Source organism: Vespa mandarinia, chromosome 2 (assembly GCF_050613455.1).
Source record: "Vespa mandarinia isolate Hongniang chromosome 2, ASM5061345v1, whole genome shotgun sequence".
In the NCBI taxonomy this organism is placed as follows: domain Eukaryota; kingdom Metazoa; phylum Arthropoda; class Insecta; order Hymenoptera; family Vespidae; genus Vespa; species Vespa mandarinia.
Window position 1 is genome coordinate 6,227,501 of NC_140811.1, and position 17,500 is coordinate 6,245,000.

The 17,500-nt window shown below is 35.8% G+C and overlaps 1 protein-coding gene across 10 annotated transcripts in view; it reads left to right on the plus strand.

The window, feature by feature from the left end:
- CASK (peripheral plasma membrane protein CASK) overlaps positions 1-17,500 on the plus strand; it is a 127,391-nt gene that overhangs the window by 19,149 nt on the left and 90,742 nt on the right. For 6 of the 10 annotated variants that reach the window (XM_085664860.1, XM_085664858.1, XM_085664861.1 and 3 more), the window contains 8 exons: positions 653-730; positions 2,280-2,458; positions 7,492-7,578; positions 11,066-11,241; positions 11,417-11,539; positions 13,105-13,294; positions 13,395-13,516; positions 14,666-14,845. In XM_085664860.1, the coding sequence (XP_085520986.1) occupies positions 653-730; positions 2,280-2,458; positions 7,492-7,578; positions 11,066-11,241; positions 11,417-11,539; positions 13,105-13,294; positions 13,395-13,516; positions 14,666-14,845 (1,135 nt within the window). Of the gene's footprint in view, positions 1-652; positions 731-2,279; positions 2,459-5,819; positions 5,892-7,491; positions 7,579-11,065; positions 11,242-11,416; positions 11,540-13,104; positions 13,295-13,394; positions 13,517-14,665; positions 14,846-17,500 lie in introns of all 10 variants that reach the window. The other 4 variants (XM_085664864.1, XM_035861361.2, XM_085664867.1 and 1 more) reach the window with 3 other exon arrangements.

Genomic DNA, 17,500 nt, shown 5'->3' on the forward strand with positions numbered 1-17,500 from the left:
GAGATGCTTCGCTCTATCAGAAGATGCATATCGTTGAACCGGAGTACTATGCAAATTTTTCAAGGATTTCAAAGGAATAAAGTTTACGTGAGAGAGAGAGAGAGAGAGAGAGAGAGAGAGAGAGAGAGAGAAGGATAGAGGGAGGAGGGAGAGAAAAAAGAAGAAGAAAAAAAGAGAAAAAAAATAGAGATAGAATCGCGTAATAATTTCTTTCTCTCGTACATCCTCGCGCACTTTAGAAAGTCTTTCTAAAGAAATTCTAGTCTTTCAAATCGCATTCAGAGCAGTCGTATCTTTATATCTCAAAGATGCTTTTACTTTCATTTATCTTTTTCCTTGGGTTTAAATAGAATATAGACACGGTTCTGTTCCTCGGAAACAGAAATAAATAATATTTAGTCAAAGATTTAACACGATGGATTCATGTTAAATGTATCTTACAAGGAGATTTTTTCTGTATGCAAGAAGAAACGATTGTTTTTTTTTCTTTCTCTTTTTTTTTTTTTCGTTCCATAACAACACTCATTTCGACGTTTATTTCTCGCTTGATTTATCTAAACGCGATGCAGACTTTAACGATGCATTTGCAAACGGTACACGAAGCAAACCGACATCGTATAAATTATATATTAATGTTACGGTTCTTTTTCAGTATGGACGGCTCGGATCTATGCTTCGAAGTAGTTCGACGAGCGACCGCTGGTTTCGTCTATAGCGAAGCTGTTGCTAGGTAAGATAATTTATCATATATCGATCGTTTCGTTAAAGTATCCAAATATTTAGAAACGTAGATACGCGCGTTATTTAATAAAATACGAATAAGCGTAACTTTTTGCAATATTTTTTCATTCTAAAAGTTAATTTTTCTTTCATAAAAGATACTTTTTTATCAGGTTCGTTTTCTCTCTCTTTCTCTTTTTTTCTTTTTCTTTTTTTTTTTTTTTTTTTTATTCTCTTTATATTATTTTCTTTATTATGAAAATTCCTACGCTCGAGTCGTTTTACTTTTATGAACGGGAAATGCGCTGCAATCAAAGCTCCTACAGTTTGGTTAAGCTCTCGAAGTCTGTACGATAGGCGTATACCAACGCCTCTATATATGTATATATCTCATACTTCTACAAGCGGTGCATATGTATATATACGTTAAAGTTCTATATATGTTGGGATGTCCTCCGGAAGTTATTAAAAATCTACCATCCTTCACTGACATTTAAAATCCTCTTTGGTCTCTCTCTCTCTCTTTCTCTTTCTCTCTCTCTCTCTCTCTTTCTCTCTCCTTCTCTCTCTTTTCGTTTCGATTAAAATTCTATCCTTTTATCGTTAGAATATAATTGATGGTTTAAAGATTTGAATTTCATTCGTCAGATGTATAAAAGTTTCTTTTTCCGAAGCACACGTTTCATTTCATTCGTCATTTTTATCGCGTGGTCTTTGTACTTTTTATAAAATGTAAATGAGATTTTTTTCGACGGAGATTTACTTTCGTTTCGGTAAATTTTCCTTCAAATTACACGACATTCAATGTGGTCATTCACATTGGGAACAAAATCCTACCTGGTGGTAAAAGATTGTAACCTCAAGAGTCCCCATTAAAACTCCTAACTACTATGAGACTAATGTTGAATGAGTACGATACAAACGAAAACTGTGTGTCGCATTAGACTGCGAGTTACGGCTCATATTTCATTTAGACTAGACTGATTACATGGAACTTTGCTTTGAACGAAATGCTTATCGAATTTTTGACAGGCGCGGAATAAGAAACCAACCTGAATTTTTTCTTATCTGTACCTCATTTTTACCAAATAGCCTTTATATCTCTAATCTCATTTCTTTTTTCCTATTTAACGTACTCGATCATAATAACGTCGACAAGCTGAATAAATATGGCCAACGCTTAATTTTACAGGCTCTATTATATTATGTATATTCATTATATAAATAAATAAATATGTCAGTGAATTCTTTCAGATCTTAAAATAAGTACAAACAAATGGATACTTATCTCTTGAAAAAGTCAGAACTCATTTAATTGGAAGAGAGAGAAGGAAAGAGAAAAAAAGAAGAAGCGCATGAATAGAATCTTATTTTGGAGAAAGTTCAATAGCGCGAAATCGTTGACAGAAGAAAGGGCAGGGTCGAAAGCAAGTGGGTTAAAGCTCGTTCTAACTCGGTGCGATGCGTTTCAACGGTTGAAAATACAGAGCTTACGCTCCCGTGGTGCACATTCAGAGTAAGAAACTAAAGCAGGCATCTCTCCTTCTTTTATTTTCCAGCCACTACATGAGACAAATCCTGGAGGCATTGCGCTACTGCCACGAGAACGACATAATCCATCGTGATTTGAAACCGCAGTGCGCCTTACTCGCAGGAAAGGAAAATTCTGCGCCGGTGAAGCTGCGCGGTTTTGGTGTCGCTGTGCAACTTCCTGCGTCCTCGCAGGCAAACGGTGTTGGTATGTTCAATTCTTCTTACAATTCGACCGTGTTTGCACACACGTTCTATCTAATGTACTCTTTCCTACCTTCTCTAGGGAGAACATTGCGCGACGTTGGCTCTCTCTCTCTCTCTCTCTCTCTCTCTTTCTCTCTCTCTCTGTCTCTCTCTCTTTTTTTCCCTTTCTTTCTCTCCCACTCTTTACTCTACTTCACTCTACACTACTCTACTCTCCTGTCTTTTTCATCCTGTGTCATTCACTCCCATTTTACCTCGATGTATGTGCTTACATGTACATACATACTTATATATATATATATCGACGTCGGCGTATCGACTCTTGCTCGAGTTCCATTCGTTCTCAAGAATGGAAAGGTAGAAAATATTGGCTATGCCTATCGTGCGAATCCCTCTGTTCCGTATTTTTTACGAAAACAAACTAAAGATTTCTTTCTCCAACGAAAGCTATATATATATATATATATATATATATATATATATATATATTATTATTATTATTATTATTATTATTATTATTATTATTATTATTATTATTATTATTATTCATAAGAAATATTTCGTAACATTTGTTTGGACATTTGTTCATCTTTCGGATTATTGTTATAGAAATTTTGTTGCAATTATGCGATTACGACCAAGAAACAACGGAAGATTCATTGAAGCTGAAAGGATTATCCAACCTATCTCTTCCTTCTTTATTCACTCTATTAACCTTGCCAACGTCGTGCTAACTAACACCATTCCCGAGAATAATACTATTATATTACTAATAATATTTATCGTATTATTTTTAATATTATAGTCGGATCAGCCGAGCTACTCGAGCATATATCGTAACGTTTAATCTTTTAAAGTGGTTTTATTTAAAAGGCAATATTCAATACCAATTCCGTACGAGGAAAGCATCAACGAAAGTTATTCAGTTCCGCATTGATGTTAATTACTTTTAAACTGTCATCAACTTACATCGCTTTCGCGATAATTCAACTTCAAGTTATTTCATTCGCGTTTCAATGTGTAAAGAATATAAATTAGCATTTAACGTTATTATTACGATAATTTTCCTTTGTATGATTTAAAGAAAAAATTCAATCATTTTCTTTTATCATCTAATCGCTGAAATTGATAAAATTGTATTACTCCGGTTATAAAGTGATTTTGTCGTTTCAGGGAATAGAATTTATTATTTATGACAGGTACGTTAACGAATATTGTTAAGCAAGTCGATCTCTTTTCTAAGTGCATTGCTATAAGAAAAGTTTTCAAAAATTCAGCAGAAAGAAAATGACGTGAAAGCAATAGTCTAAATGTATTTATCGTACATTAGTTTGAATAAGTTTGCTGACATAGCGTGATTAACGTTATTCAAGGAACAATCATTTTTTGTTTTCCTTTTACTTCTACTTGAGCGTACGGCCGTCATCGTGGCTAATGAAACTTCCTGTAGTATACATAGAATGTGATCAAAGGGTGGCAGTATCGTCGCCAGCAAATGACGTTAAATTTCTGCATCGAGTTATCATGTACGTTACATAATTGCAGTGTAATTAACGCGACGGCCTGTCCCGGTCATAATCGGAACAATCGAGCATGAAGAAGCGCGTTCGCGCGATATCGTATATATATACAGTGTTCTCTTTGGAAGATGGTATTCAATGTGTGCCTTTGTAGAACCTCTAATGCAATATTTTTGAACATCGATTCGTTCTATTTCCGACAATGTGATCCGAACAAAGATATTGCGCGAACACACGATGTTATGCGCGCGTGTGTTTGCCTCTTTTTCTTCTTCTTCTTTTTTTTCTTTTTTTTTTCTTTTTCTTTTTTTTTTCTCTCAATGGTCTCTTCTTTTCTTTCTCTCTATCTCTATCTCTTTCTCTCTGTGGGAATGCCCTGTTCTGCGATAGAACCATTGGTTGGCTTGATCGATGATTGGCAGTCACATTCAAAATCTCTGAATGTTCGGTGTGCAGAATGCAACGGCTTTTATCGGTTATATTTTTTACTTTTTGAAGACACCACGTTTCTGCTTCTTAATATTCAGCATTGAATTGGTATCTCTCTTTTACGATTTTTTCCACCGCTTCGATATCGTGTGCTTTCAACGTCAAACGAACCGAATCATATCCGAAGTAAGGCGAGAGAGAAGCTTCTTCTCATTGAACGAAAGTCAAATCCGTTCTACAATAAATATACTGTCGAAACGATTGCAGATTAAAATCTCTCCGTTTTGAAATAAAAAGCCAGACGACGTTGAAGCGGTGAGACACGTCGAAATATATCATAATATCGAATACTTCCTAGGAATTGGTATGGGTTTTTTCGACGTTGTATAACTAATATACATATACATATATATATATATATATACATATACATATATATATATATGTATATATTTATATATAATATATACACACGTTTGCCGTTAGTATATTGCCGTTAAGAGCTGTTGAAAGAGTGCACCTTAATATGTCGGTCAATTCACTTTGATCGGCACTCATGCTATCGCGAGTGCTTGCCAGCTTTCGAGCGTTTTAGGGGAATATTGGTGAAATAACATATTTACATACACGAATTATTGCATTATAAATATAACGATAACTAATTGTCACCTGTTGTGTGTTTATAAAAATGATTAACAAGCGACGATCCTTTGTCTATTTTCCTTTTCAACAAAATCAAATTCGAATCAATTCAAATCGGAATATAATTAACTTACGTGACTTACTTAATGTCATAATGAAAAACTCGATTGGGGGCATTTCGTTATTACCTAGACACTTCTCTTTCCAAGATATAGAGAGAAAGCTCGATACTGCATTATACGAGAAACATTTGGCTGACAATATAAGGAGTAAATCCCTTCGAGCACTGTTTCCATCATCCACAATCTTCAGAGTTTCGAACTAATTTGACAGTCCAAGAGTAGGACAGGCACCAATGGGAGAACGCTCTCGCGAACTAGGACACTTAGCTTTCTCCGCACTCTTTTTGAAAGTAAATCTTTAATAAGCGAACTTACGGGCGAGTTGTTTGAAGTAGATATTCTTTATCATCAAGAGATCAATTTCCTTACTATTTCTTTCCCCCTTACAGAGTTTCAATGTCGATATAAATAAGAAAATAAAAAAGTAGTAATATCTACTTACTAAAAATGTAGAATGAAACTTTTAATTCTGCAAGTCTTAGCTGATTATCTTAGGAATCATACGTTTTCTCGAACATACATACCACGGGCACGTAGTACCATTAAAAAGTCCTTAAAGTGTTATTATAGTTAGCATACAAGACGAGGAAAGAATAAAGTTGTATTACGAGTTATTTGATAACCTGAAATTTGGTTTGAATGAATACAGAGTGTTACACAACCGAGTATCGGCAGTGTCTGAGCCCAAAGGGGCAGCTCTACTTGAAGGCCGACAGCGAGGGTAAGCTTGACCTTTAATCATCACTTCCGCTGGAGCCTTGTATCATCACGCCATATATATTACACATACTTATTACGTCAACCCAGATTGTATTATGCTACGTTTTAACCCGATCCGTGTATTCCTATCACATTACTGTATTCTAGAAGCCGCCACTGCTTGCTTGCTTGCTTTCCGCGTCCCGACGATATCGGTCATGTTGACTCATTTTCTGTATAGGGTGTCTCTCTAAACCTGTGCTTTAAATATGGCAACGTAGTTCACAGATTCAAAAGCGCTTCGCTTTAGTCTCGTCTGGCTTACTTAACTGAACGTTTATTTTAATCATATTCAACATCATTGACATTAATGAAGTATTCTAAAATACGTATTATTTCATCATTAATATATTGCAAATTGTTCATTGGATATATTTACATTTTGAATAAATACGAGACGTATAAGTTTAAAGACTTTTCTTTGAGAATCTAAACGAACGAAAAAGTTGTTCTAACGTTTGCTTTTTCTTCTTTCTTTTATTTTTTTTTTATTTCTCTCATCTTCTTCTTTAACGTAATTCAATACTTGAGTCTTAGCCAAGTGTTTGAACACAGATGCAATTCTTGCGTGTTTCGTTACGTAAATTATTCATTAGATTATTGTTTCAGCTTAAAGTTCAACCGTAAATTGAAAGAGAGAAGAAAAAAAAAGAAATTTCCGAGATTTCCATCAAGTTATATCAAATTTTCTTTCTTATTTTTCGTTACCTCTCGAACTCATTGCCATCCTTAAAGCACGCATCTGAGAATGTCCTATATATGTTTCCTTTACGTTTCATCATACCAAACATATTTAACACAACATACAATCATTATAGACATATGAATCGTTTAAACTCACCCGTCCACATTGATCTCTATCCACTCTCAGTGTTGATTAACGTCTCGCTGTAATTCATGTCAGTATGATTATATATCAGTGTCTTATTATAAAACACATCAGACGTGACGCTATTGAGAACGACTTTCGAACGCATTTCGTAGGCCCACATCTCGACTCTCATATATACCTATTTCACACTGTTATATTACTTAACAAGGATCGCACTATCCTTTACCGATAGAAAATGTCTACGATAAAGAAGAGAAATCGTGAAGATATCTGGTACAACCGAAACAGAGTTCCACGTATCGATCGAAAGAAAAGCAAAGAAGGATAAACAGTATGAAGGAACAGTAAAAATATGAAAAAAGAAAAGAAAAAGAAAAATAAAAAAGGAAAAGATAAGAAAGAAAGATAAAACGGCGCATCACGTACAGGTCGGTCTTCTACGAGCAACGACGATGTTCGATGAAAGCATTTCGCTCTCTTTCTCTTTCTCTCTCCCTCTTAATCTCTCTTTTTTCTCTCTCTCTCTCTTTCTCTCTCTCTCTCTTTCTCTCTCTCTCTCTCTCTCTCTTTGTCTTTCTCTGTCTCTCTCTCTCTCTCTTTGTCTTTCTCTGTCTCTCTCTCTCTCTCTCTGTAAAATATAATCGACGAATGATAGCAGACGCTGCGTAAAATGCGTTATTATCCTGAGGATAACTATCCTTCTCCTTTTCTCTCTGTGTTGTTTCGATAGGGCTGACCTCCCCGAGCTGCAATTTCCCTTTCGAGGACCTGACCGACGCCGAGGATTCGCTAGTCAGCGACACGGAGGACAACATTGGTATTGATGTGCCTGCAAGATCTCCGTAAAAGAGTGGCGCAACGCACGGGGGTAGAAACGTAAAGAAATTTATATCTTTCGAGAAAGTCTTTCTCCCTTTACGGTCCATCGATTTGAATTCGTGTCTTTTACCACACGAACGATCGTAAAAAAGAAAAGAAACATTCTTGTTTTCTACTTCGGGTTTTTCGTATATGTACATAGATACATACACGTCCGTTTGTGTATGTACTACTATAAGTCCGTTCATTTATTATTCGAAAAAGGCATTTTGCTGTTCTTTCTCCGTTTCTATTTCTCTATCTTTATTTCTTTTATTTCTTATTTTTTTTTGTTTCTCTTTTTTTCTTTCTTTCTTTCATTCATTCATTCTCTCTCTCTCTCTCTCTCTCTCTCTCTCTCTCTCTCTCTCTTTCTCTCTCTCTCTCTCTCTCGAACATAAAAGTTTTAAATTGATTTCGAATAAGATCTTTCAAATACTTTCGAAACTTCGATTGGCAAGGGGCTTTTTTACCCCCGTGTCGTTCGGTCATATCCGCTTCTCTAATAAGTCTAATATATAATACATATATATATACCACCTATATATCGTGAGCGTCCTTATAGACGTTCCATTTGAAACCTGTGTGCGGTAGTATCTTCCCCACCCCCACCCCAACCCCCTGTAAAAGTCATTGTGCAGGCCGCATATAGTTGACAGATATATTTATTGTGCCGTTGAGCTGCCCTAAATTTGTTGGAGACAAAAAAAACAGTACCTTTATAATAAATTATCGAGGACGTTCCTTTCATAGTTTAAGTCTTCCTCAGTCTCCGTTTGTCCTTCGACGTCATGTCGTTTTTGTAGCCGCGAGAATGATCCGAGCTCTGCTTCTTCGTCGTAATGTAGTAAACCTATGTAAGATCGAATTTGTTGTAAAATCGAAGGGTTCGTTACCATATCCGCCGTCTCATTTTTCTCAATTTTGTCGTGCAATCTTTTCGTTATTACATGTTTATAAATGTGCAATACGGAATGTGGAACGCATGCAATGCAATATGTGCATGTAAATGTAACATGTTACACGCGAGAGCGTGAGAGTAATAAACCCTTCGATGGTTTTCTTTCTTCTTTTTCTTGTTCTTTATGTATATATATATATATATATATATATATATATATATATATTTTTTTTTTTTTTTTTTTTTTAATATATATATTAAAATAATTATAATATATATATATATATATATATATGTGTGTGTGTGTGTGTGTATATATATAATTCTTTTATCAAACCAAGTCGATCGATAATTGCCCGAAAATATGTGGGCCTGTTTATGCCGTCATTGTCCGTAGTAATAGACTAGCCTGTTTTGTGTGTCCGTCTATATTTGTGTGGCTTTATGTTCGTCTTATGATCTTCTCGACTCGACGAGGCCGTATCCATAAGAATTCAAAAAGTATCTCAAGGTATAAGATATTCATTCTGTAAGAGATGTTCTCGAAAAAGGAATTCGAAAATATCTCTTTTATGGTATTATTCCTAAAATCATTTTTGAATTGTTAAACGATCATAGGAGTATAAGATCTCGGTGGATGTTTCGGTTGGAAATGTATAAGAGAAAATATGTGCATATGTTATATATGTCAGTCCTTCCTTTGATTTCCCTACAAAGTACAAAGTATAGTGCATCTAATCAACTATTTTATTATTTCGTACATTCGTAAACGGAATAATTAGGTATATTTCATTAGCACGGATAATGTGTTAATCCAGCGATATTATTAATTTACGTTGAAATTGATTATTGAATTCGTCTCAGCAAAGAAAAAAAAAGGAAAAAGAAAGTAGCTTCTTTTAGGAAGCTTTATTGTTTCAACAGCTAAATGCATCGTATCGTCGTCGATTGTGTTTCGAATGCAAAAATTGCGTTCGAGATCTATCAAATAAATCAAATCTTTATTCGTTTCTTTTGAATTATGTGACAATGAAACAAGATCATTGAATTTAGCATTGCATGTTAAAATGTGTTCTTCATGTTCTTCTCCTTGTTTAACTTTAGTCTCAAAACTTTGTTCATGCTTTTCCATTGGAATTTTTAATATATTCTCTTCCTTGCACTTTTACAAATTTCTTCTTGTAGTATATCACAAAGCGTGTAGTAGATGTAATTAGATTTACTAAACGTATATGTTTGTTTAATTAACTTTTAATTATCTTTTTCATTCATGAACAAAATCTTCATCATCATCATTATCATCATCATCATCAGGATATTTTCATGCTCATTTCGTTTAAACCGTATAATAAGTTGGATAAAGACAAATAAAACGTTGTTCTTTTATATTTCTATTGTTTTGATGTTGCGAAAAGTAACCCATATGTCAAGGTTTTAATAAGAGTTAATTACTTAAACGAGCTAAATTGGCCTTTTAAGAAACAAAATAATTCGTACGAATAAAAGCAGTGCCGTCGTACGCAACGTAACGTGAGACTTACAAGTAGAGATAGAAATAACATGTTTATACGTCTATCAAATGATCAACGTTACATCTTTTCATATTATGCGAATTATACATATATATGCATACACATATATCATTCTACAGTATATAGTGTATATTTCTTAATTCTCTTACATAAATAAATTCATTGGGAGTAATAACGTGTTTAAATCAAATTTAAAAATCAATTTTAATTTTATTCATAGATATATAAATGTGATAGATCCAATGTGATTATTTAATGAGGCTATAATATTTGTTGGATATTAACATCGCATTAATTCTCGCGTATTTGCACGTAAGCATAAGTTTTAGCACTAAAACGCGACACCATTTTCGTTTTCATGTCGCTTTACGTGTTGTTTCTACGATTTTATGATGTGCATTTGTGATACGAACTCATGCTAAGTTGCTCGAGTCACAATTCGATAATTACAATCAATGTCGATTTGTCTCGAAATTAGCTCAATTCTTTGTTAGCAAGAGCATAGTGTTCGACCCGATTTAATTATTTCTTGATTAACTGCTCTCATGCTGCTTCTTTTTATTTAAAAATGTAATAATTTTTCTTCTTAACATCGTTTCCATTTTTCATATCCAGTCGATGAAAAAATAACTTCGACAATTGAAAATTCCTAATTCATTTATTTTTCTTTTTTCTCTTTTTTTTTTCTCTCTCTCTCTCTTTCTCTCTCTCTTTCACTTTCTCTCTTTCTCTCTTTTTCTTTTTCTATCTTTCATTTTATCATTTTCCCATCTGATTTTATCGCTCGAGTGATCGAAAGCGAGGACCGCGGACGATCGCTCATATTTATCGTGCAATGCGCATGCATATCGAAAAAAAAGTCGTATTCAAGCGCATTTATAGCTTACCTTGCAAAGATCAATCGCAAAAACATTCCAATCATTCTCACTTTCGGCCCGCTTATGCTTTTATCGGTCGAACGAATGACTTATCATTTATCTCTTTATTTTCTCACGAAGTTCTCGGTCACACAGGTCGCGTTGGATGTCCACACTTCATGGCACCGGAAGTGATTCAACGTCGGCAGTATGGGAAGCCAGGTGACGTTTGGTCGGCTGGTGTTCTCCTTCATGTTCTTCTTACCGGCACCCTTCCATTTGTGGGTTCTCGCGAAAGGCTACGAGAGGCAATTTGTAGAGGACGAGTTCAGGTATGAGACTTCTTTTCCTTTTTACCTGACATTTTTTCTCATCTGACTTTGAAAAAGATAGATTTTTCAAGAAATGTAAAAAAGAAAAGAAAAATGAAACGAGAGAGAGAGAGAGAGAGAGAGAGAGGGAAAGGGTGAATGTTCTTTTCAATGATATATTCCTTTGAATTTGCAGATGGAAACACCGTTGTGGGACTCCATTAGCGAGCCAGCGAAGGACCTCATACAGAGAATGTTAACGACGGATGTAAATCACAGGATCACTATTCAAGAAGTCCTCAATCATAAATGGCTCAGAGTGAGTAGAAGCACACTTGCTCGACTGGTGACGATACCATCAGGAATGACAACGTTCTACATACGATCGACGTCATCGATGTGTTACGAGAAAGAGAGAAAGAGAGAGAGAGAGAGAGAGAGAGAGAGAGAGAGAGAGAGAGAGAGAGAGAAATAGAGAGAGAATAAATTACTATACTATCACATAGATCACAGTATATAAAGAGCTATGAAATAAAAATAATTCGATCGAAGGGAAACTTTACCGGCTAGAGAATAAACAGCGTGGTTTGAGGCGATTAATGTTGTTTTCCGTCTGGCTCATTTTAACATGTTTTATTTTCGTTTCCTCTCTTACGTTCGTTCTCGGAAAGAACGGCAGTTAGAAAATACTTTTGACATTTCTTTTTCGGTATATTATAATAGTCTGCCATTTCTTTGCGACGTGGGTGCGTGTGCAAATGGTATAACGATGCGTGTGGTACGGCATTTAGTCAGTGACCTAAGCAAGACTCGCCGGTACCCCATGTGTATCGATGTAGTAATACACGTGCAAGTGGGTTATCGATTGTTATCGTGAGGGCAAAGCTCCAACGGTTAATGAAAATAACCATAGTAAAGTATACCTCGGGCCGCGCCACTTAACGTTTTTTTTTCCTCCTTTTTTTTTTGCACACGGCCGCACGTTCGTAGAACACACACCCACACACACACCCACGCCCACATTGACACGGACTACGAGGGCAGCTTCGTAGCAAACCGTTACGTTCATCGTTTACTTTTCCTCGGCTCGACTCTAAACGAAAACGACGTAGCTTCTATATACCTATGTATGTATATATCTATATACGTATGTACGTACATTTATGTTTCTATGTAATATACCGAGTACGTTGCTTTTCTTTTTTCTTTCTTTCTTTTATTTTTTTTTTTTGTTTTTTATTTTTTTTTTTCTTTCAAATGGCGAGATTTTCGTGCGAAAACTTTTCACCATTTTCTTCATAAAACCGCATCTATTATTATACTTTTATCGATAAAATTATGCAAGTATTGTCGTCCAAGTGGGACACCCGCTTCTTGACACGACGCACCTTATTACAAAGGCAACTATGTGAAATATGCCACATCGGGCCAGCCGATCGATGATGTAGTATGGTGCGCCAATCTAAGACGAGTATTTATTTATTATACGTATATGTCAAAGTGATTCTTCGCCGTCTTTCCTCAAATATTTTAGTTTGATTGTTTTGCCTATAGATATCTGCGAATGCAGATGTAAACATAAAATCTGTCGATCGAATTTTAAAGGGTCTTTCATTTACGTTCGAACGTTCAAACAGGAAGGACGAACGTCGAGTTTATCTTTTCATTAAATGAAGGATATACGTATCAATTTCCTATGCGTATCTGTTACATGAATAAATTAAATTTCATACATGTCACATTTAATGAATATATTATACATAAATACATACATACATAATTAGATATAATATTCATTACAGTATCGTAATAATTATTATTCGGTTAGTCCGATTTGTCCTATTTCTATAATTCTATATTTATAATAATTATTTAATTTTATAGGATCGCGATAAGGGAGCAGCACGAATACATTTAGGTGACACTATAGAAGAACTTAAAAAATTCAACGCGAGACGAAAATTGAAAGATGCTGTGAAAGCTGCTGTCTCTTCGGCAAAGTGGCACGCCCCTTACTCGGAAACTAATGGCGACAGCCTTTCCGATGTTGGCGATGACGAAGTCACGACTACCGGTATGCTCATGAAATTTATATAAGAAGAATGAAATTTATTAAATATCGAGAGACGATAAGACGTAAGAAAAACGATTGTTCATTCTCTTTCTTTTAATAGGAGCTGTCGCTGAAATTTTGGACTCGCTCGACGATATTGAAGTTTTGCAAGAAAGCGGTAGACTGACGCGTGGTGAAATTCTTAACGCAGTTGAGGACTATCGCCTTCGAGCTATTTTAGAGGTAGGCTATTATTACTCGAATAACAAACACTAATGAGATCGTAATAAACAGGGGAGAGTTTTCTATTGATAGAAGCAAGGTCGTAACGAAGGGAACATATTTCACGGATTTATTCCAAATTTAGCGCTCTTAACGAGATCCTTTGGACCAATTTTCACGTGGTAAATTGAGTGATATCGAAGATATAGAATAGGATCGACCGTGAACAATATAGAGAGTACGTTTTCTAGAAGTAACAAAATTGTGGGTAAAACAGAGGAAATCAATTTCTTAGTAATCATTTTATCATGAGATGGTTATACCAAGGCGTGGCAAACTTTTCATCTTCAATCACTAACTCTTTCGTTCTCGTATCGATCCACCGTGTCGATGAAGTTACTCCCTACATTTTCATTTTATTTCAACCACCTACGAGAACGAAGAACTTTAGAAGTCTCTCCAACTGCGGAGCCACCATCTTCATGATTCCGCTCTCTTTACTTCTCCACCCTTCGAATCCCGTGGGAAAGATATCGTACGTCCACCCTCGACGAACTTTCGAAATTGGCGCAAGCGCCGCCCTTTCTGTTACCAAGATGGCCGAGCTGGAGTCCTGATAAACAAAATGCCACGTACTATCGTGGGGGGTTGCGTTATCGGATGGTCACGCGAGCGTAGGTGTGCGGGAAAGTACGGTGTTTCGACGGATCTCGCGTGCTCACAATACGATGTTAACAAGAGCATGACAAGAGCATGATCCTGTCCTTCGGTCGATACTTCTTCTTCATCGGTTTTAACGGAAAGATGCATATCTGTCAGCTAATGTTCTTTGGCGAGACCGAATTGGCCGCCAACTTGTTAGAAATCGCAGGTCTCCTGGTGAGTTACCTGCCTTCGATTTTAATTCAAATAAATCTATCCTAATTAGTAATTAAAATGCTCGTACGATAAACATGAGTTTCTATTGTCCGCTTAGGACATCTAATGGTTTGAATATGAACTATCACCATCTGTCGATTCGATCTTCAATAATCTTCGATCCTTCCTTGCGTGTCTGTGTTTATAATTTCTTTTGTAATACAATTAATGAAACGATTAATGCCATTTGAATGATGATACGTTTGCATTTAATTTTCGGAGAAAAGTAATTCTTATTAATCTTTTTTTCAGCTTTATGACAGGATCTCAAGTCGCGTACCTACACCATGCCGAGCGCCACAAACAGACGCTGTGCAACGTGCGCGGGAAGTCGAGGAGATCCTTCGGGAAGCGGAACACTCGACGGTACGAAACATCGATAGAGCCGACCTTCGAGAACTTCAAGAACTTTTGATGCAGCCGCACATGAGGGTAAGTAACGCAAGAAGAATATCGATTCTTCTTTAAGAGGATCTTATACTCCTGAAAGTGACCATCAAATTACGCTTTCTTACGATATATTTGAAGAATGCAATCATCAAAGAAGACGATTTTTTCGATCTACGTTCTTACGTTGTAAAAAACTTATAATAACATCATTTACGTTTCGAAATTATAACTATAACCGATGGAGTTGTATGGTCCCATTGGGATCTTTCTACATTGCCAAGGGAGCTGTACTAATTCATAGGAACCAATTCGCTCGTCGATCCTGTCGTATAACGAAATAAAAAAGAGGAAAAAAAAGGCAGAAGATAAAAAATGGGAAACGTCGAGCGAGAAAAGTCGACCACTGCTTTTTTTTTTTTTTTATTTCTTTTTTTTTGGGGGCAGAGAAGGTTTTTTTTAGGATTGAGGATGATCAATTTTCTATGACTGTATCTGTGCTGGCTCGTTTCGTACTATCACCCTTCCCCGTCTCGTTACATTTCCTTCTGTTACATCGGAGATATTTGTACCGTTCACCTATCTGTAAAAGACTATCGTCGGTTGACTAGTAGTATATTTACCTCAGTATTTGATATTGCCTGTGATACGCCGTAAATAGGGCATGGAAATGTAGGTCGATCGTTAAAATTCTCATTTAAAAATCCCGTAGCTACCATTTGCAAGAAGGATGAGAAAAGGTAAAGGGGAAGAGAGAGAGAGAGAGAGAGAGAGAGAGAGAGAGAGAGAGAGAGAGAGAGAGAGAGGAAGAGAGAGAAACAGAGAACGAGAGAAAACTAGCAGGAAAACTGTAGCATAGGAAAGGAGCGGAGGAAGAGGAGGAGGAGGAGGTACGTAAAAGACAGGAAAGGTAGTGCTTTGGAGAAGAAGAAGAAGAAAAAAAAAATAGAAAAGAAAAAGATAGGAAAAGAAGATCGATTCTCGACGAAATGAAGGGTGGTAGTTGAAAATTAAAGTTCGAAGCTTTCGAGCATACCTTTCGTTCGTTCTGTTTAGATAAATTCCGATACATTGTTCTGTTTTCGGTGCCTCTTTTTATTTATTTCTTTTTTTTTCTTTCTTTCTTTTTTCTTTTTTTTTTTTTTTTTTTTGAACAAAGACAATCTCAATCAGTCGTATTTGACGTGAAGAGTTTTCAATGATTGCGACTAATACTGTATATCGACGGAAAAGACCTTCGTCGTTGACACCGAAGTGAAGACAAATATTTATATGCATATCGCTGGTTCGTCCTTCGAACGAAATATTTGGCATTCCGCTCTGTTTCCAGCAGGATCGATGTGGCGCCCTACTTTGATTAATATGAATAGTGCGTACGAAAATAGTCATTATCTGTTTCGAGCGCGGTTTAATTCTGGAAAAGTATAACTGAAAGATCTCCAGCGATCCTTCATGATATTTGAAATAAATTATGACGTTAATTATTTATTTCATATCGGAAATTCTTATTCGATTAAAATTTTTTCTGATCATACGGAAGATTTTGATAGATCGAAAGGATAAATATAGAATCGATAAGGATTCCTTTCTGTTTGTTTCCTTAAATATGAAAGGAATATTCCTGTTCATAATTAATTTTGTATACGTTCCAAATGGAATAAGATTTAGTGTCCTAATTCAGATTATAAAGTAATTTCGTGTTAAAGTTAAAATCAAGATTCAATTCGATGGAATATATTACAAGCATCGTTGAAATGAGTTTTATCGTGTTTTCTACGCCAGACGAGACGTAGAGATTCCAACTCGAGAAATTTCGCGTAGCCAGAAAATCGTGTAGTAAAGGAAAAACAATGAAATTGAAGGTACTAAGAGAAGGAAATGTGCATTTAGAACGATTGCGAATAATAGACTTCTCCTTCGCGTCGAAAGTTAAACTATTACTTCGGTTTTAGTCCGAGAGAAGAGATACGAGAGGAAGGAATTACAGTTTCATGAATGAGTTGGCGTAGAATGGCGGAAGTGAAAACGGGAATAAGAGCTAAGGAGTGAATTCATTTTGTCGGTCAGTATCGATTTACTGGGAAATCGCGAGTTAATCGTCGGCCTACACTTGTTGCGCGATATACGAGAACTCGGTTTTACACTAGTCACACAAATTCCACTCGATTTCTCACGTGCTTCTACATGGATTCTTTCCTCTTGTTTCGGTATCCATATAACGAGTCAAGAAATACGACGATGGTGAGAACGTAAACTCTTGTATCGATCGTAGAAATTATTTTATCCCATTATTAATATAAGTTTTTTTACATCGTATTTGAATATTTGCCTATGAAACTGGTAGAAAAAATAAGAGAGAGAGAGAGAGAGGGAGAGAGAGAGAGAGAGAGAGAGAGAGAGAGAGGGAGAGAGAGAGAGAATATCTCATTATATATCACGTCAACATAATTATTTTTAAATCAATGTAATTCCATGTCTATGGGGACTAAACAGCATTCCACTTTACAGTTACCAATAAATGACCTTCGAAGTAACGAAAATTAATATATTATTTAAACGTGACTCAGTATCGTAGTTATATCATTCAAGGATTAGTCTAGTATTCAGAGAGACGAAGATAGAATAATGGTGTGACACTTTACAAAGAGAGTAGACAGTTAATTACTCCAAAGTTGTTAGGTCCATCTCCTTCCGACTTGA